This window comes from Sphaerodactylus townsendi, linkage group LG04 (assembly GCF_021028975.2).
Source record: "Sphaerodactylus townsendi isolate TG3544 linkage group LG04, MPM_Stown_v2.3, whole genome shotgun sequence".
NCBI classification, from domain to species: domain Eukaryota; kingdom Metazoa; phylum Chordata; class Lepidosauria; order Squamata; family Sphaerodactylidae; genus Sphaerodactylus; species Sphaerodactylus townsendi.
Genome location: NC_059428.1, coordinates 4,580,257 through 4,600,681, shown reverse-complemented (window position 1 = coordinate 4,600,681; position 20,425 = coordinate 4,580,257). Strand labels below are relative to the sequence as shown.

The 20,425-nt window shown below is 48.7% G+C and overlaps 1 protein-coding gene across 1 annotated transcript; it reads right to left on the bottom strand.

Annotated features, from left to right (window-relative positions):
- Window positions 1-4,278: 4,278 nt before the first annotated feature.
- On the bottom strand, window positions 4,279-20,425 carry KLHL35 (kelch like family member 35). Its single transcript, XM_048494854.1, has 7 exons — window positions 20,297-20,425; window positions 17,244-18,128; window positions 10,686-10,870; window positions 7,603-7,721; window positions 6,844-7,032; window positions 5,670-5,858; window positions 4,279-4,805 (listed from the first exon to the last, which is right to left on the bottom strand). The coding sequence occupies exons 2-7, from the start codon at window positions 18,125-18,127 to the stop codon at window positions 4,617-4,619; spliced, it is 1,755 nt and encodes a 584-aa protein (XP_048350811.1). The 5' UTR covers window position 18,128; window positions 20,297-20,425; the 3' UTR covers window positions 4,279-4,616.

Below are 20,425 nucleotides of genomic sequence, written 5' to 3'. Positions count from 1 at the left end.
CTGGATAAAGAAGGATACTGAAGCCAGGTTTGGCAGAACTGACTTCCTGTAAGCTAGGTGCTTCGATACTTTCCAATAAACTCTACTGATCAACAGATCCGGAGTCCGTTTATTGATCCAACGGTCGGGACCGAATAGAGAGACAGACACACAGACCCAGACGGACCCAGACTGAGCACTTGCGTGGATCGAGTTTGCTGGTCCTATATTCAGTGTAGATTCATAGGTTATCTGGCGAAGTTCTACAAAACAACTCACTCGCCTCTCTGCCCTGTGGTTTGCTCTGCTAAATCGTTAACACAGATCCATGTTGGGAAACTGTAGGAGATTTGGGGATGGAGCTTGGGGAGGATGGAGACACAATGGGGCAAGAAATCTTGTCACAGTGTACTTCCTCTTGGCCCTGTGCCGAGAGGAGAAGAGTGTCGGGGAAGGAAATCTCGTCTCGACGCACTTCCTGTTTGCGGCACGCCAAGAGAGCAGGTGCGTTCCTCTTGCCCCATGAAGCACTTCTGGCGTGACTTTTCACACCAGAGCAAGGTGTGGGTGGGGAACAGCTGGAAGTGGGTAACCAGCCTGTACCTCCCCTTTGTATTTGGTGACCACCTGGAGGTTGGCATCTTCAACTGCAGCTGATACAGTGATGCCATGTGATACCCAGCCCCTTCTCCAAAAGCCATAGGAGGAGGGGTCACTAAAAGCCCCTTAGCTCCATAGAGCAGCGGTTCTCAACCTGTGGGTCGCGACCAGAGGTGGGATCCACCAGGTTCTCCTGCCAGATTCGAGAGTGGAGTTTACTGAATTATTTGTGTTGTGCGAGAGGAGGAGTTACTAATTGGGTCTGCTTTTCCGTTAGAAATCCCATTAGGTCCAAAAATCACAAAGTCCTGTTGTTTCCTATGTGGCCGGTTAGCGAAGGTAGAAAACGGGATCATTCTCCCTGTTGGGCTGTTTTAAAAACATGTTTTAGAAACATGGTCAAGTTCCTTGTTTAAGAGGAAAGTGTCCTTCTTTTTTGATTTCTAGGAAACAAAATTAGAGTTATTTGAAAGTTATTTAAAGAAATTAGTATTTGACAGGCAGTCAATTAGAGGAGAAGTAGTTTGTTTTCTGTTGGCAGCAGACGATAGGACTTGCAAGAATGAGTTTAAATTATGGACAGAAAGATACCAGCTGGAAATTAGGAACTTTTTTTTTACAGTAAGAGTTTTTTACAGTAACAGAGAAATTATTAATGCCGCATGCGGAATGCCAGCCACGCCCCCCGTCATGCCCATACGCCCATCCCCATTGGTAGGCTCAGCCACCTGTTTGAATCCCACCACCATAGAGAACCTGTTACTAAAATTTTTTGGATCCCACCACTGAGTGCGACCCCTTTGGGGGTCGAACGATCTTTTCACAGGGGTTGCCTAAGACCATTGGAAAACGGCCTTTTTATATTTTATATATACCAGTTTTATGGTTGGGGGTCACCACAACACGAGGAACTGTATTAAAGGGTCGCGGGATTAGGAAGGTTGAGAACCACGGCCATAGAGTGAGAGAGAGAGAGAGAGAGAGAGAGAGAGAGAGAGAGAGAGAGAACCTGAAATAGACAAATTATTCCCAAAGCAAGACATCTGTCTTCCGCCAGTGTTTGATTTCCTGCTCCTTCATTGAAACCGACTGCTGCTACAATGAATTTCCAGTGGCTCGATATATAATTTCACATCAAAAACGTCACACTGTAAACGGCCTCAGAGGTATTCATTTACTAAAACTATAATTACTAACCTTTTTTTTACTTGCCGTTCACAAGCTCATCTTCCCAAAGTCAAAACCAAGAACAGGTTGAAATGCAAAATAGGGAAAGGCAAGCGGTGTCTTTTTAAAAATACAAATAAATGAGACTGAAGCTGTCACTGGTAAACCACAAAGGCCTGCGGAACCCCAAGTGTTTTTCAAGCGGTGCCTAAAAAGCAGCAGATTTGTGGGTTAAACAAATGGGGGGCATCCCAAAGAGAAGGCACCAAAGCAGAGAAGGCCCTGTCTCACTTAGCTATGTGCTTCACTTCTGAAGATGGGTAGATGCAGAGGTGGGATCCAGCAGGTTCTCACCAGTTCCATAGAGTGGGTTACTAATTATTTGTGTGTGCCGAGAGGGGGTTACTAATTGGGTCTGCTTTTCTGTTAGAAATTCCATTAGGTCCAAAAATCATAAAGTCCTGTTGTTTCCTATGTGGCTGGTTAGCGAAGGTAGAAAATGGGATAATTCTCCCTGTTGGGCTGTTTTAAAAACATGTTTTAGAAATATGGTAAAGTTCCTTGTTTAAGGAAAGTATCCTTCTTTTGATTTCTAGAAACAAAATTAAGTATTTGAAAGTATTAAGTGTTTGACAGGCAGTCAATTAGAGGAGAAGTAGTTGCTTCTGTTGGCCGTAGACGATAGGACTTGCTATAATGAGTGTGAATTATGGACAGAAAGATACCAGCTGGAAATTAGGAACTTTTTTTACAGTAAGAGTTTTTTACAGTAACAGAGAAATTATTAATGCCCTTGGAATGCCGGACCCACGCCCGGTCGTGCCCCACCCAGCCCCATTGGCGCTACGCCACTGTTTGAATCCCACCACCAAGGGAACCTGTTACTAAAACTTTTGGATCCCACCACTGGGTAGATGGGTGGGGTTGCCAGCACTAAGAAAATTCTTGGAGATTTTGGGTGGACCCAGGGGGATTCCCCTTCAAAGCAGCTATTTTCTCCAGAGGAATCAATCTCTGTAGGCTGAACATGAGTTGTAATCCCAAGAATCTCCAGGTCCAACTGGAGGTCAGCAGCATCCCCAGGGTTTTTTTGAAGAGGATCTCTGCAGATCGTCCCATTGGTTGGGCAGGGCAAATGAAAGTTGAAGGTGTTTTTTAGATACTCTGGGCCCAGGGTAGCAGATTCAGTGTAATAGTTATTGTTCTGGACTCCGTGAGGGGAGATGAAGGTTAAAATCCCTACTTGGGTATGAAATTCAGCAGGTGACCCACTCAAAGCAGGACATCCTCAAAAGGATAAAGTGGAGGAGAATTGTGGACGCTACTTTGAGAGAGGAGTGAGATGCAGTGGCGTAATGAGGGGGGTACAGGTGGCAGGAGCTCCCGGTGAAGTTCAGGGCAGGGGCGCTGTTGAACGCTGGCAAGAAGGGCTCACTCCGCCCCCTGAACTCCACATGGTGATGAGGGGTGGCAGGGGTGGCAAGCCTTGCTCACCAGTGTTCAGCTGTGCCCTTTCCCCGAACCCCATGGGGACTTCGGGGTTCAGGTGCAGCTGTGGGTGGGGAGGCGGCACCCAGGTGCCATTTTATAAAGCCCCGAGTGCCATTTTATAAAGCTAGGCCCCTGGGGAGATCAAAACTAAATAATAGAAGAAACAAAAGCACGTTTAAGACATGGGATAATAGTCTTTTGGACTTGATAGTAGCTGGCATGATAACATCCAGAATCTGGGCAACATCAAGTGACCCAGAAGTCACTTCATAGTAGTTGGCATACTCAGAATTTGGGCAGATGCCTTATGAAACTGAGCTTTTGACATCCAGCATAGGCATCTATGGACGGGACATATGTAGGGTTGCCAGGGGCGTAACATCCATTGGGCAGTTTGGGCCATTGCCCAGGGCATCGGAATTTTGAGTCACGTGGGGGCATGTGAGCAATCCGTTTTTTTCACATTTTGCCCTGCAGGGGGTGTATTTTTGGACGTATTGGCACCAAAATTTCAGGGTCTCATCAGGAGACTGCCCTGATGATACTCCCCAGGTATGGTGCAGTTTGGGTCAGAGGGGCCATAGTTATGGACCCTCAAAGGGGGTGCCCCATCCCCCATTCTTTCCAAGGGGACCTAAGGAGATGGGGGTTACCCTCTTGAGGGTCCATAACTTTGGCCCCTCTGAACCAAACTGCACCAAACTAGAGGGGTAGCGTCAGGACAGTCTCCTGATGATACGCTGAAATTTTGGTGCCGATACGTTTTAAAATGCACCCCCTGCAGGCACCAATGACCTGGTGCAAAAAAAATGTTTTTTGGTCCTGGTGGGGTGGCCACCCATGGGGGGGGGGCATCCAACTCAGGTTTTGCCCAGGGCTCCAGTTTGCCTCGTTATGCCCCTGAGGGTTGCCAGCTCCAGGTTGGGAAATACCTGGAGAGTTTGGGAGTGGAGCTTGAGGAGGGCGGGGTTTGGGGAGGGGAGGGGCTTCAATGGAGCATATTGCCATAGAGTTCACCTTCCAAAGCAGCCATCTGTCACCCGGAGATGTAATAGCGGGAGATCTCCAGTCACCACCTCGAAGTTGGCACCCCCAGAGGGAGGTAAGACAAGGTGAGTAACCACCCCCAGGTAGGGCTGCTAACTCAGGCTTGGGAAATTCCTGTAGATTTGAGGGAGGTACCTGGGGAGAGCAGAGTGTGAGGATGGAGAGAGGCACGTTGGGGAGGAAGCATCACTTCCATTGCTCTAGACTCTGTGGTATACCATAGAATCTGTCCTTTGAAGTGGCCATTTCCCCCAGGGGAAGCAATCTCTACATTCCGGAGGCCTGTTGCAATGCCCAGGAGAACTGACCAACTGGAGGCCGGCAGCCCTAGATCATCTGGTGATATGCCGGAGGACAGTCACACAGCCGTGGTAACTGGTACAGCGCTGGAGGGGCGGCTGTGGTTCCACTTTCCCTGTAGCCACATCAAAAGCGAAAACTTTCTCTGTATCTTCTCCGTTCTCATCTCTGCCTCCAAGGATATAGATCTTGCCAGCACATGTGGCGACTCCACAGCTCTCCTGAAAGAGGGCCAGAAAGGGACTCATTCAGTTCTCACGCACTAGTTCTCACACGCATAACCTTTATGCATACCCTGACTGCTATAAGATTTATTTATCGATCTATTTATATCCCACCTGTCTTCCCATGGGGCTTATGTTGTTTTCCCCTCTTTTATCTTCACAACAACCCTGGGAGGGAAATTTGAACCTGAGTTTCCCACCCACATGCTAATCCAATACTTGAACCACTGGACCACAGTGTAAGTGGTGACGAACCTACAGCCCTCCAGATGTTCATCAACCACAATTCCCATCAGCCCCTGCCAGCACGGCCAATTGGTCATGCTGGCAGGGGCTGATGGGAATTGTAGTCCATGAACATCTGGAGTGCCATAGGTTCGCCACCACAGGACCTTGGCTCAGTGGTAGAGCATCTGCGTGGCGTGCAGAAGGTCAGAGGTTCAATCCTCGACATCTCCAGTTAAAGGCCCAGGCAGTAGGTCATGTAAAAGGCCTCTGAGACCCTGGAGAGCGGCTGTTGGTCTGAGTAGACAATGCTGATTCTGATGGACTGAGGGCTTGATTCAGTATAAGGCAGCTACAGGTGCTCATGTGTGTGTTCACACTGAAAAACTGGTTCAGTGGTAGCATGAGTGGAATTCCTTGATCTCTATGCTCTGTTGTTGGCCCTCCAGTGGAACTGGTTGGCCACTGTGTGAGGCAGGATGCTGGACTAGATGGACCCTCACTGATCTGATCCACCGATCTGATCCACCATCTTCTTCTGATGTCATGTTTTCTTTTTAATGGTCTGCTTCTGGCCTGAGAACGATCTTACAGATTCTACAGATATCTAAACTATCTGGAAGGCCTTCTCCTTACCAGAGGCCCAGGGAGATATGCCACTTCGCTCCAGGTGTCCTTCTGGGGGTCGTAGCAGAAGATTTTATTCAGAAGGCCTCCGACAACATAAATCAAGTTATTCAACGTGACGGCATTGATACACCTTTGGCTAAAAGGGGCGGGAGACAGAAGGGTCCATTGGTTGGTCGCTGGATCATAGCACTGCACCTGAGAGAGAAGACATCGATTCGTTCACAGTTCATCGTTTGGTTACAATTTCAAGCCTAGTCTACAATATTAAACGTGTCAGTCAGAGGCTTTTGGTTAACAGAACGCATCACAACATGTGATGGTGCTTCTTCCTCAAAGAAAAGACAGTTTATTGCTGCATTAAAAAAGATTTTTTAAAAAGTGTAGTGGAGTTCAGAGGATGCTCACATATGGTAACTTGCCTGTGCTAATCAGTAACTACAATAAGTAATTACAATCATTTGTAATTCTGATATTATGTCTGTTGATAATTTTGCTGTTAAGATGTTGTATTATTATTATTAGCAAAGGGAAAGGGGAGGTAGGTAGGGGGAGGGGTGCCGTGTAAGGGAAGAAAAGTGAGGGAGGATGTGGTCACACACATCAATGCCATCGCACAGTATCAGCCTGCGCATTTTCCATGAGCACGTCCTGCTGGCCTCTGCAATTGATTTGCTGCTACTGTCCCTTTCCCATTTCACCACAATAAGCCACAGCAACGCGTGGCTGGGCCCCGCTAGTTTAAGATTAAATATTTAAACTCTGAGGCAGCAGTGGAGTTCGAAATTATTGCCCGTATAAATCAACAAGCTTTATACAAACAGAAGGGGGCTTTTTTTGTCACTGAGAAGAACTGGTGTCTTGCAAACAACAGAAGGAGAGTGGGACATATAAGCAAAGGATAAATCCATATTTGGTCCCCAAATTAAGTGAAATATCAATATTTTCCTACCAACGCACTGTTACCCAGACCTGTCATTGTGAGGCAAACAAATGCCAAACTATTTAATGCTGGAAATCCAGCTGCCATATTTCCCAATATATTTGGGTGCTCTTAAGAAAACCATAGAGTGGTCAAATGGGATGAGATTGAGGGTCCAAAATAGAAACGATGTCCCCACACACACAGGTTTCTATCAGTCCCAATAAGGAAAAAAATATATCCCAGTCAAAAAATTATCACCTTATTTGTGTTGGAGCTATCATCCACTGCACCCCCAATCACATACAGCTGACCGAGGCAGGACGCAACTGCCGCCGAACTGATGGCTTCCACCAGAGGGGCCACAGGTGTCCAAGTGTTGTAGAAGGGGTCATAACATTCCACACTAGCCAGCCGGTCACAGCTGTCATAACCACCCACTGCGTAGATCTGTCATCAAGAAAAGGAAGAATCACGTTAGGTTCACTTATCCCAGGAACGCAAGTGGGGGAAAGGTCTTAGTGGTGATGCTAATAGAGTGTGAGATGGCTACATTTAGGATCTGTGGGCAATTTGGGATTCTGACACGGCATGGTGGACATAGGAACAAAATGGCGGCAGCAAAAATGGCTGCCTCAGGAGGTGGAGCCATACACAAAATGGTGGCCACAGCTTAACTTCAGTAATATAGTTTGGATCCTTGTGTTGTGGTGACAGCTGCTCCCAAAGGAACCTTTTTTAAAAAAAATCTTCACAGCCAATCGTATCTCTAACATTCACTCAGAAGTCTTGCTGGGCAAAAGCTGCACCTGGCCCCACCCACTTCCTAAAAACCTGTCAGGTACCAGAAAAGATGTTGGCTTTGATTGTGTGTTCCTGCATTGCAGGGGGTTGGACTTGATGGTCTTTGGAGTCTATTCCAACTCTATGGTTCTAGGGTCTTGACAGTAATGTGAATAGCTACATCCACCCCAGAGCTTTGAGTGGGGCTTCTTGATTATGGGAAACAGAAAGACATACCTTTCCTTGAGCAGCAACCATTTTGTGCCTCCATCGGCCTTTCTTCAAGCAGGCAACTTTGATCCAGGTGTTCAGCTTTGGGCTCAGCGTCCAGACTTCGCTGCTATTGATATGACCTCCTTGGAAAGGAAACACAGGTCAGCTACAAAATGCCCGAGGTTTAAACCACAGGAAGCATTTTTTTAAAAAAATAGAAAAATCCAGATAATAAGAGCAGGAACAAAGTAGAAGAAGAGGAGTTTGGATTTATATCCCCCCTTTCTCTCCTGCAGGAGACTCAAAGGGGCTTACCATCTCCTTGCCCTTCCCCGCTCACAACAAACACCCTGTGAGGTAGGTGGGGCTGAGAGAGCTCCGAGAAGCCTTGACTAGCCCAAGGTCACCCAGCTGGCGTGTGTGGGAGTGCACAGGCTAATCTGAATTCCCCAGATAAGCCTCCACAGCTCAGGCGGCAGAGCGGGGAATCAATCCCGGTTCCTCCAGATTAGATACATGAGCTCTTAACCTCCTACGCCACTGCTGCTCAAGAGCAGTCAAGATATCAGTGGTGGGATTCTAATAATTTAACAACCGGTTCGCCCCCCTGCCACCCACTTACCTGCTGCGAAGGAACTTTTTGTGGGGGGCTATGGGGCTTTGCTGCCACTGCTCTGAAAGCCCCTTTGCTCCCTTGGGAGAGGGAACAATGGAACTTTTAGTGCCTCAAAGCAGCCGTCTGCTTTTAACAACCAGTTCGCCAAACTCAACAAAAAGTTAGGTACCGGTTCTACCGAACCTGTGCAAACCGGCTGAATCCCACCACTGAGGGATATCCTTCTTGGAACTTTAGAATATTTTGTTTTAAATGCTAGAGAAGTATAGGAGAGTAGGAAGCTGCCTTATACCACATTGCAAGGTCTAAACCAGGAGCCAGCAACCTGTGGCTCCAGAGCCGCATGCGGCTCTTTCGTCCTCATTCTGCGGCTCCGCAGCGGCGACGCCAACGACGGCAAGTTGCACTTGGGACGCGGCGAGCATGCCTACTTCCCCGGGCCCTCCTTCCTTCCTTCCTTCCTTCCTTCCTTCCTTCCTTCCTTCCTTCCTTCCTTCCTTCCTTCCTTCCTTCCTTCCTTCCTTCCTTCCTTCCTCCCTCCCTCCCTCTCCCTCCCTCCCTCCCTCCCCTCCTCCCTCCTTCCTTCCTTCTTTCCTTCTTTCCTCCTTCCCTCCTCCCTCCTCCCTCCTTCCCTCCTTCCCTCCTTCCCTCCTTCCCTCCTTCCCTCCTTCCCTCCTTCCTTCCTTCCTTCCTTCCTTCCTTCCTTCCTTCCTTCCTTCCTTCCTTCCTTCCTTCCTTCCTTCCTTCCTTCCTTCCTTCCTTCCTTCCTTCCTTCCTTCCTCCCTCCCTCCCTCCTCCCTCCTTCCTTCCTCCCTCCTTCCTTCCTCCCTCCCTCCTTCCTTCCTTCCTTCCTTCCCTCCTTCCCTCCCTCCCTCCCTCCCTCCTTCCTTCCTTCCTTCCTTCCTTCCCTCCTTCCCTCCCTCCCTCCTTCCTTCCTTCCTTCCTTCCTTCCTTCCTTCCTTCCTTCCTTCCTTCCTTCCTTCCTTCCTTCCTTCCTTCCTCCCTCCCTCCCTCCCTCCCTCCCTCCCTCCCTCCCTCCCTCCCTTGTCTGGCGCCTGGGAAGGAGAGGAAAGGACACCAGAGAGAGGAAGGAAGGAAAGAGGGGGCAGGGAAGGAGGCACGCTCACCACATCCCAAGTGCAACTTGCCATCGTTGGCATTCCCGCCGCTGTCTATCCCGCCCGCCCGCTCGGCTGAAGGCAGGGCTTGGGGAGACTGGGGGCGGGGCTTGTGGAGGCGGGGCAAAATGGCTCTTTAGGTGCTAAAGGTTGCTGACCCCTGGTCTAAACCAATATCTTTAGCTCTTTGCATTATCCTTCTTGGACTTTAAACTGTAGAAGGCTTTGACAGAGCCGTAGCAAGAATTGCGCCCAAGGCACGTGTGTGCCCTGTGCCCTTGCCACCCCCCCACCCCTGCCATGCTCTGGAACGCCCCAAACGCCCATGTCCTAGAACGCCCACGTCACACCCAAGCCTGAGCTATGCCACTGGGCTTCAATCCCACCAAAGAAATTTGACAGGGCCTTTTTCGGTGGCAGCCCTGCACTTACGGAACGACCTCCCCAGCAAGATGTGCCTGGCTCCTTTGCTTTCAATCTTTAGGTGGCAGTTGAAGACAGATTTATTGTGGACTGCTTTGGATTAAAGCAATCCCAAATTGTGATTTTAAAGTTTTTGGTTTTGTGTATTTTAGGTACTCTTGTGTATATTATATATGTGATAGATATAGATAGATATTTATTATTACGGCCTTTTGGCCAGCCAAAATATGTGTATTTTATGCACTCGCAAGCCACCTTGAGCGACATAGAAAAGAAAGGCGGCTGATCAATGGTTTAAACAAATAAACAAACAAACAAACAAATAAATCCAAAAGAGCTTTCCTGGCTGAGAAGATGCTGCAGAAAATGGTATCCCTGCGTCAGATTCTTCCCCCGCTTTTTCTAAAAGGAAACACTTCTTCACGCAACGTGTGATTGGTGTTTGGAATATGCTGCCCCAGGAGGTGGTGACGGCCACTCACCTGGAGAGCTTTAAAAAGTGCTTGGACAGATTTATGGAGGAGAAGTCGATCTATGGCTACCAATCTTGATCCTCCTTGATCTCAGATTGCAAATGCCTTAGCAGACCAGGTGCTCGGGAGCAGCAGCAGCCGCAGAAGGCCCTTGCTTTCACCTCCTGCAGGTGAGCTCCCAAAGGCACCTGGTGGGCCACTGCAAGTAGCAGAGTGCTGGACTAGATGGACTCTGGTCTGATCCAGCTGGCTCGTTCTTATGTTCGTATGTTCTTAATGTGCAGGCTTGCTTGCCTGTGTCCTAACGCCGCATGTTTCTTTGACAGCAACAGCCGATAAAATGGAGAATAAGGCTAGAAGGGTGCATTGCATAATCCTACATGTTATGGGAGACAGGGTGGGAACTCAACTCAGGGATGTAGTTTGCCAGTTATGACGTTAAGCCCCATGCTCCGTCACCCTCTACAGCCATCTCACCTGATATGTACATGTCGTTCTTCAGAGTGCAAGTAGCAAACTCCGATTTGGTATATCCTGGCATGGTGGAGAGCGGCTTCCATTGGCCACTTGCGGGATGGAACATGTCCACGAAGGGGAGTTTCCCACGGCCCTTTTTATTGCAGCCTCCGACCACCACGATCGTTTCTGCTAATTCCATGAATCTGACAAGAGAAAAGAAACAGGCAAAATGTTTCTGAGTGTGAAGGCTCCGTTTAATCATTGAGGGACCTCTCATCTGGGAATGATTCATGTTTACAAAAAGTTTGGAAAGATTTCAGAGAGAACTGGCACAAAGAAGAAGAAGAAGAAGAAGAAGAAGAAGAAGAAGAAGAAGAAGAAGAAGAAGAAGATTCCGGATCCTTGAGACCCTTCTTCCGGGATAATCCTCTTCTGTCTTCCTTCCTTTCCTTCCTTCCGTCTTCTGAGGTGGTGGCCTTCCTTCCTTCCTTTTCCTAGCCCAAGGTCACTTCCTTTTCCGTCCGTCCTTTTGCACAGTGGCTGACCCAACCCCCAGACAGCCCCACAGCCCAGGGCGGCAGATGGAATCAATCCTTTTCCTTCCTTCCAGATTAGATACACTTCCTCCCACTGACCACAGTGGCAGGAAGCAAGGAAACAACCCACACCAGACAGAAACCTTTCCTGTGGAGGAAAGAATCCTTCCCAGTTCTTCCAGTGTAGAGTCCATTCTTTTCTTTCCATTCCTTTTCCTTCGAGACACACCGTTTTCCAACTTCCAGAAGATCTTCCATTCGAGGAGGCTTCCTAAGTTTTCTTCTTTTCCTTCTTTTCGAAGGAGGAAAATAAAGAAACTTAGCTGACATGGTAATCGCTTGCCAAGGTAAGACAAAGAGGACAGCATTATGCCCTATAACCCCACAAGACCCTGATCCGAACCATCGAACAAAATGACAATGACCAGCAACACCCCAAGACATGAACGTGACTCCCTGATCCAGGCCCCAGAAGGAACACCCACACATCCACCCCAGACCCAGGAACACAAGGACAATCAGACTGAATCCCCACCCTGACACGAATGGAATGGAATGCAATGGAATGGAATGGAATGGAATGAAATGGAAATGAAAGGAATGAATGGAGAAGGAATGGACATGGAATGAATGGAATACACATGGATGAAGGAGGAAGGAATGGAATGAAGGAATGGAAATGGAATGAAGGAAGGAATGGAAATGAGGAAGGAAGGAATACTGAATGAAGGAATGAAGGAATAAATGGAAGGAAGGAAGGAATGAATGGAAGGAAGGAAGGAAGGAAGGAAGGAAGGAAGGAAGGAAGGAAGGAATGAATGGAGGGAGGAGGAGGAAAATGGAATGGAAATGAAGGAAGGAATGAATAGCCAAGGAAGGAAGGAATGAAGGAATGAAGGAATGAAATGAAGGAATGGAATGAGGAATGAGGAAGGAAGGAATGGAAGGAATGGAAATAGAAGGAAGGAAGGAATGAAGGAAATGAAATAAAAGGAGGAGGAGGAGGAGGAGGAGGGAATGAAGGAATGGAAGGAAGGAAGGAAGGAAGGAAGGAAGGAAGGAAGGAAGGAATGAAGGAATGGAGGTGGAGGAGGGAGGAGGAATGAGGAATGAAGGAAGGAAGGAAGGAATGGAATGGAAGGAAGGAGGAAGGAATGGAAATAAAGGAATGGAATATGGAATGAGGAATGAAAATGGAATGAGGAAGGAAACAAGGAAGGAAGGAAGGAAGGAAGGAATGAAGGAATGGAATGAATGGAATGAAGGAAGGAAGGAAGGAAGGAATGGAAGGAAGGAAATAAAATGGAATGGAGGAAGGAAGGAAGGAAGGAATGGAATGAATAGAAGGAGGAGGAGGAGGAGGAGGGAGGAGGAAGGAAGGAATGAAGGAATGAAGAGGAGGAGGAGTGGAGGGAGGAAGGAAGGAGGAAGGAGGAAGGAGGAAGGAGGAAGGAAGGAAGGAAGGAAGGAAGGAAGGAAGGAAGGAAGGAGGGAGGAAGGAAGGAAGGAAGGAAGGAAGGAAGGAAGGAAGGAAGGAAGGAAGGAAGGAAGGAAGGAAGGAAGGAAGGAAGGAAGGAAGGAAGGAAGGAAGGAAGGAAGGAAGGAAGGAAGGAAGGAGGAAGGAATGAAGGAAGGAAGGAGGAAGGAATGAAGGAAGGAAGGAAGGAAGGAAGGAAGGAAGGAAGGAAGGAAGGAAGGAAGGAGGAAGGAGGAAGGAGGAAGGAGGGAGGAGGGAGGGAGGAAGGAAGGAAGGAAGGAAGGAAGGAAGGAAGGAAGGAAGGAAGGAAGGAAGGAAGGAAGGAAGGAAGGAAGGAAGGAAGGAAGGATGGAAGGATGGAAGGAAGGAAGGAAGGAAGGAAGGAAGGAAGGAAGGAAGGAAGGAAGGAAGGAAGGAAGGAAGGAAGGATGGAAGGATGGAAGGAAGGAAGGAAGGAAGGAAGGAAGGAAGGAAGGAAGGAAGGATGGAAGGATGGAAGGAAGGAAGGAAGGATGGAAGGATGGAAGGAAGGAAGGAAGGAAGGAAGGAAGGAAGGAAGGAAGGAAGGAGGGAGGGAGGGAGGGAAGGAAGGAAGGAAGGAAGGAAGGGAGGGAGGAAGGAGGGAAGGAAGGAAGGAAGGAAGGAAGGAAGGAAGGAAGGAAGGAAGGACAGGAAGGAAGGAAGGAAGGAAGGAAGGAAGGAAGGAAGGAAGGAAGGAAGGAAGGAAGGAAGGAAGGAAGGAAGGAAGGAAGGAAGGAAGGAAGGAAGGAAGGAAGGAAGGATGGAAGGAAGGAAGGATGGAAGGAAGGATGGAAGGAAGGAAGGAGGATGGAGGAGTGGAGGAGGAGTGGAGGGAAGGAAGGAAGGAAGGAAGGAAGGAAGGAAGGGAAGGAAGGAAGGAAGGAAGGAAGGAAGGAAGGAAGGAAGGAAGGAAGGAAGGAAGGAAGGAAGGAAGGAAGGAAGGAAGGAAGGAAGGAAGGAAGGAAGGAAGGAAGGAAGGAAGGAAGGAAGGAAGGACAGGAGGGAGGGAGGAAGGACAGGAGGGAGGGAGGAAGGAAGGAAGGAAGGAAGGAAGGAAGGAAGGAAGGAAGGAAGGAAGGAAGAAGGAAGAAAGGAAGGAAGGAGGAATGGAGGGAGGGAGGAAGGAGGAAGGAAGGAGGAAGGAGGGAGGGAGGGAGGGAGGGAGGGAGGAAGGAAGGAAGGAAGGAGGAAGGAAGGAAGGAAGGAAGGAAGGAAGGAAGGAAGGAAGGAAGGAAGAAGGAAGGAAGGAAGGAAGGAAGGAAGGAAGGAAGGAAGGAAGGAAGGAAGGAAGGAAGGAAGGAAGGAGGGAAGGAAGGAAGGAAGGAAGGAAGGAAGGAAGGAAGGAAGGAGGGGAGGGAGGGAAGGGAGGGAAGGGAGGGAAGGAAGGAAGGAAGGAAGGAAGGAAGGAAGGAGGGGAGGGAGGAAGGAGGGGAGGGAGGGAGGGAAGGAAGGAAGGAAGGAAGGAAGGGAAGGAAGGAGGGAGGGAAGGGAGGGAGGGAAGTGAGGGAGGGAAGGAGGGAAGGGAAGGAAGGGAGGGAGGGAGGGAGGAGGGAGGGAGGGAGGGAGGGAGGAAGGAGGGGAGGAAGGAAGGAGGGAGGGGGGGGAGGAAGGAAGGAAGGAAGGAAGGAAGGAAGGAAGGAAGGAAGGAAGGAAGGACGGACAGACGGAAGGAGGAAGGAGGGAAGGACGGACGGACGGACAAGGGAGGGAGGACGGGAGAGGAATATAAATAATGGATTTTAATTAATTTATTATTTACTTTGTAGATTATAGTAGAGCATAGCACAAAGGAGACAGAGATCAGAACAGGAAAGATTCTCACGCAAGGAACCTAGCCGGAATACTGATATGTGCTATCAATTAAATACAGGTGCGAAACAGAGTATCTGGGAAACAGCCCCACTGGAATGAAGTGGAGATTCTGTAAATCTTAAAAAAAAAAATCACGTTTAACTAAAAAAAAGTCCCTTCAAAATATTTTGCTCACAAGAAACAAAAGCGCAAGCGCACAACATCTTTTAAACCATCACTATTTGTTGGTTTGTTTTGTGTCATTTATAAATGCACCTTTCTTCCCAGTGGGGTTGACATTATTCTTTTCTCCATTTTATCCTCACGTCAGCCTGACATGATAGGTTAGACTGAGGAAGAAATTTGGGATTTATACTTTGCCTTTCTCTGTTGTAAGGAGACTCGAGGCAGCTGACAAATTCCTGGGGTTTGTTAGGGAACAATGCAAGGACTTTGCCTCTCACGTTTGATGGGAGTTTTGTGTCTCCCAGGCTCATTTCTGTTTGTGGTAAAAGCAGGCCAGAAGAAGCACCGGAATCCCTCATCTAAGGTTGCGATTAAGGTCACTCTAGAATTTGATATAAACAAACACTATGATTTTATCATAGAGTTTTGGGCAAATCATAGATCCTCATGCTAACCCAGGGGTGTACCGAGGCAGCCCCTGGCAAACTGTAGCCTGGGCAAAACCTGAGTTAGATGCCCCCCCCCCCCATGGGGCTGACCCACTCCCGCACAATAAAAGTTTTTTGCACCACGACCAAAAAAAGTTTTTTTTGCACCAGGACATTGGTGCTCGCTGCAAGGGGGTGACATTTTTAGACATAGCAGCACCAAGAAATTTCAGCATATCATCAGGAGACTGTCCTTATGCTACTCCCCAAGTTTGGTGAGGTTTGGTTCAAGGAGTCCAAAGTTATGGACTCCCAAAGGGAGTGCTCCCCCCATCCTCCATTGTTTCCAATGGGAGCTAATGAGGAGATGGGAGCTACAGTTTTGAGGGTCAATACCTTTGCCCCCCCCCCCTGAACCACCAAACTGGGCGCTTAGTATGAGAACCTGGGGGAATATCATCATTTACCCACAGTCTCCCAGATGACATCCCCTGAGAAACACAGTGATGCACATACATCCAAGAATGCTCTCCCTGCAAGAACATCCCGAATTCGCTCCAAGAATCTTTTTTCTGCATTGAGTTTTCTGCATTGCTGTCAATGGGGGTTGCAGGCTGGGGGGGGGCACATTTTTGAAGGCACAGTCTCAAAGCTTTCAGGGTCTCATCAGGGGGGCACACTATGGATCCCCCCAAAGTTTGGTGCAGTTTGGTTCAGGGGCCAAAGTTGCAGACCCTCAAAACACAGCCCCATCTCCTATTATCTCCATTGGAAACAATGGGGATAGAGCCTGCTTTTGGAAGTCCATAACTTTGGACTCCCTGAACCAAACCTCACCAAACTTGGGGGGTAGCATAATGACAGTCTCCTGATGATACGCTGAAATTCTGGTGCCACTAGCCTAAAAACTGCACCCCCTGCAGGCCACAAATGGAAAACCACTAAAAATACCCAAAAACGAACCCAGCATTTTGATGCCTCCCACAAGGTGATGCCCTGGGCAGCTGCCCACCTTGCCCAATGGACATTATGCCAGTGTGCTAACCCTAACCAACCATGATTGCCTAGTGGGAATCCACCATAGTGTTGAATGAGGGGAGGTGCACCCATGGATACAAACCATGACAAATCTGCATCGAAAAAGCTTAAAACATGAAAAATCAGCACCAAAAAGCTTTTTGACACCCCCAGGTGGAGCTTGGAGACTACCAAGAATTAATGCAGACTACAGAGAGCAGTTCTCCTAGAGCAGGGGTCTTCAAACTATGGCCCTCCAGATGTTCAGAGCAGTGGTGGGATGCAAAAATTTTAGTAACAGGTTCCCATGGTGGTGGGATTCAAACTGTGAAATTAGCGCCAATGGGGAGCTAGAAGGGCATTCCGGGGGTGTGGCCAGGCATTCTGGGGGCGGGGCATTCCTGGGCGGGGCTGTGGCAAGGATGCAGCCGCTGGACCGGGTCCTTGGGCAGAAGCTTGAATGCACGCGAGGCTTGAGGCTGCCACGCCTTGATTGCACCTCCTGCTAGACCAGATACAATTCCCATCAGCCCCTACCAGCATGGCCAATTGGCCATGCTGACAGAGGCTGATGGGAATTGTAGTTCCTGAACATCTGGAGAGCCGCAGGTTCCCTACCCCTGTGCTAGACTGCTTCAAGTTCTGCGCGCTACTGCTGAGAGGAGGGGCGTAACTAAGGCAAAAATCACGTGGCAAAATCACCCATTAGTAACCCCTCTCAGCACACACAAATAATTAGTAACCTACTCTCGGGAACCTGTGAGAACCTGCTGGATCCCACCTCTGGTTCAGAGACTACAATTCCCATGAGCCCTACCACTTGGTCATGCTGGCAGGGGCTGATGGGAATTGTAGTCCATGAACATCTGGAGGGCCATAGTTTGAAGACCCCTGTCCTAGAGAAAATGGCTGCCTTTGAGAGGGTCTGTCTGGCATTATAGCCTGCTGAGGTCTCTTCCCTCCCCAAACCCAGAACTGCCCCACCCCACTGACCACTCAGAGAGGCAGGGGAGCATGAAACAGTGCTTTGAGCTCCTCTGAGGAACAGCAGAGTAGAGGTTGAAGCAGTAATAATACCAACAGTCCACTCATGTTGATGGATCAATATTCATATCATTACCTTCTTGGTCTAGACCACAGAGAGCCGACTTCGGTGCCTAGAACATAAGCCTTGCGGGCTTCTCGCAGCAAAGGAAGACACTCCTTAGATGCCCGGATGAGCTCGTCCATCTCCACCTTCTCCACAAAGTAGCAAGGGTCCAACAAAGGGAGACGCACACACTGCAGCAGATCTCTCAACACCCCTTTCCGGGCGGACGCATCATGGCGCACCCATCTCATGGCCACCTCGAAGACTACTTCTTCTGTCAGAACTGCCAACTGCTCCTCCGCCAGGTACTTAGCGAGCTCTCTGGCCTCCAAATCGAGGAATTCCTCATGGCGGGACACCTCCCCCAAACTGCCCAGGATCAACCTCTCACTCTTCTCCACCAGGAATGGGACGCAAAAGTTTTCGGCCAACTTCTTGATGCTGAAACAGTTAGAAGGGTGGAGTTGATCTTCCAAGAAGTTGATGCAGGCCTCCTGGAGCTTGGAGATTTGGAGCAAGTCAGAGAGTTTCAACAACCCTTCCACGTTGTCTTCTTGGATGACTACGTCCTTCCCATGCATGTAGTCCAAGATGAGGCCCATGGTGGAAGCAGAGATATTCTGGAGGTTGACGACATCTTGGCGACCTGCCTTCAGGCCACTGGCAAACATCGCCCGGAAATAAGCACTGTTGGCAGATAAAGTAGCATGGTGGCAAGGGAACTCCTGTCCGTCCATCATGAGTACCACGTCGGTGAAAACACCCTCCTTCCGATAGTGGTCCAGAGCCTGCAGGATCTGCTCGGCATGACGGTGTTTCACAAGTGGCTTCTCTTTCCTTTCTCCCATAGGAGTGTTTTTAGCAGCGCCGCAGTTTGTTTCACAGCTGGATTCTTCTTTTGCTCGTCGGTGCATCCTGATTCAAAACGGAAATATGTCAAAAGGCATTCATTGAAAATGCTGGGGGGAAGAATTAGGACTAATAAAAGGAAACACTTCTTCACGCAACGTGTGATTGGTGTTTGGAATATGCTGCCACAGGACAGGAGGGGGTGACGGCCACTAACCTGGATAGCTTTAAAAAGGGCTTGGACAGATTTATGGAGGAGAAGTCGATCTATGGCTCCCAATCTTGATCCTCCTTGATCTGAGATTGCAAATGCCTTAGCAGACCAGGTGCTCGGGAGCAGCAGCAGCAGAAGGCCATTGCTTTCACATCCTGCCCGTGAGCTCCCCAAGGCACCTGGTGAGCCACTGCGAGTAGCAGAGAGCTGGACTAGATGGACTCTGGTCTGATCCAGCAGGCTTGTTCTTATGTTCTTAAGGTCATTGCTTTCACCTCCTGCAGGTGAGCTCCCAAAGGCACCTGGTGGGCTACTGCGAGTAGCAGAGAGCTGGACTAGATGGACTCTGGTCTGATCCAGCAGGCTTGTTCTTATGTTCTTAAGGCCATTGCTTTCACCTCCTGCAGGTGAGCTCCCAAAGGCACCTGGTGGGCTACTGCGAGTAGCAGAGAGTTGGACTAGATGGACTCTGGTCTGATCCAGCTGGCTTGTTCTTATGTTCTTAAAAGAGACCTTGCTGGATCAGCCTGAGAAATCATCTTGTCTAACATCTTGATCCCAAACAGTGGCCCTTTCCTTTCCTTTCATTACATATTTAATTTATATCCCGCCCTCCCCCGAAGGGCTCAGGGCGGCGAACAAAAAGAGCAACAGCAAAAAGCAATAACAGTATAGAATAGCAAACATCAACAATTATAAATCAAAATATAAGAATTACAGCATCAAGCAATACAACATACAAAATAGCAAGGTATATTAAATAATTAAATATCAGTAAAATACATAATAATTTTAAACCTCATTAAAATATGATAGAATACAAACAACTCTATAAATTTGAAACCGAAAACACAAAAATCAAATACCAGATGGCGAACAACTTCCTTCCTCCAAACTAATTTCCTCCGCACTTAACAGGTTAACAATAGTGCTGGTACAAAAGAAATATAATAACCCAGCCTAGCCACTAACCCTAACCCACCCTCCTAACCTTGCAAGGCTAAGCCTAATACAAAATCCAAATCCAGTACTAACACTGTCAACCTACAATATACAATTTCATCATTAACTCTGAACAATATACATTAACCAAGGGAAAACTCCCATCTGACTAACTACTCTAAACCAGTGGTGGGATCCAAAAATTTTAGTAACAGGTTCCCATGGTGGTGGGATTCAAACTGTGGCATAGCGCCAATGGGGCTGGGCGTGGCACGACGTGGCGTGGCTAGGCATTCCGGGGGCGGGGCATTCCTGGGCGGGGCTGTGGCAAGGATGCAGCCACTGCGCCAGTCCTTGGGCGGGAAACGAATGCACGCAGGCGCAGGCTGCCACGCACGCCGGTGCACCTCCTGCCAGACTGCTTCAAGTTCTGTGCGCTACTGCTGAGGGGCGTGACTAAGGCAAAAATCACGTGGCAAAATCACCAATTAGTCACCCCCTCTCGGCACACACAAATAATGAGTAACCTACTCTCGGGAACCTGTGAGAACCTGCTGGATCCCACCTCTGCTCTAAACTAACCCTATCCCCTTGATTGGACACTTATATGGGTTAACCCCTTCCTTGACAACAAGTTCTGTGAAGTCCTTGCTTCAAGTTCTGTGCGCTACTGCTGAGGGGCATGACTAAGGCAAAAATCACGTGGCAAAATCACCAATTAGTCACCCCCTCTCGGCACACGCAAATAATGAGTAACCTACTCTCGGGAACCTGTGAGAACCTGCTGGATCCCACCTCTGCTCTAAACTAACCCTATCCCCTTGATTGGACACTTATATGGGTTAACCCCTTCCTTGACAACAAATACCCAAGAGTTCTGCAGCTCCCACGTAGTTCTTGTTCAGCAGAACTCTAGTAAGTTTCCTACAGGGTGCCAGTCAAGGGAATTGGCCTAAGTTAGCATCACAGCAGATCAGAATTTGAACCCAGAACCCCTCTCCCCCCACCTCTCTGGCCATTCCTGGCCCAAAGTCCTTACTTAGAGTCTGTTCCATTTATTTGGGGAGGGATTCCTTACCTGGACCACTGGCGCTTCTTCAGTGGGGGATCTTCTGCATCCTAGACACAGGGAAAAAAACCTTGCTGGCTTCCTTTGGCCTGGACTGGATGAATACAACCCTTTCTGTGCATTAGAGACAAGCAAAAC

Bases quoted from the DNA above. Each gene is read 5' to 3' on its own strand.
- KLHL35 (XM_048494854.1), bottom strand. From the start codon at position 18,127: ATGCACCGACGAGCAAAAGAAGAATCCAGCTGTGAAACAAACTGCGGC. The intron at 7,033-7,602 runs GTATGTCTTTCT...TCTTGATGACAG, and splicing joins TGGTTGCTGCTCAAGGAAAG to ATCTACGCAGTGGGTGGTTA. The intron at 5,859-6,843 runs GTGATAATTTTT...CTTCTCTCTCAG, and splicing joins ATAGCTCCAACACAAATAAG to GTGCAGTGCTATGATCCAGC.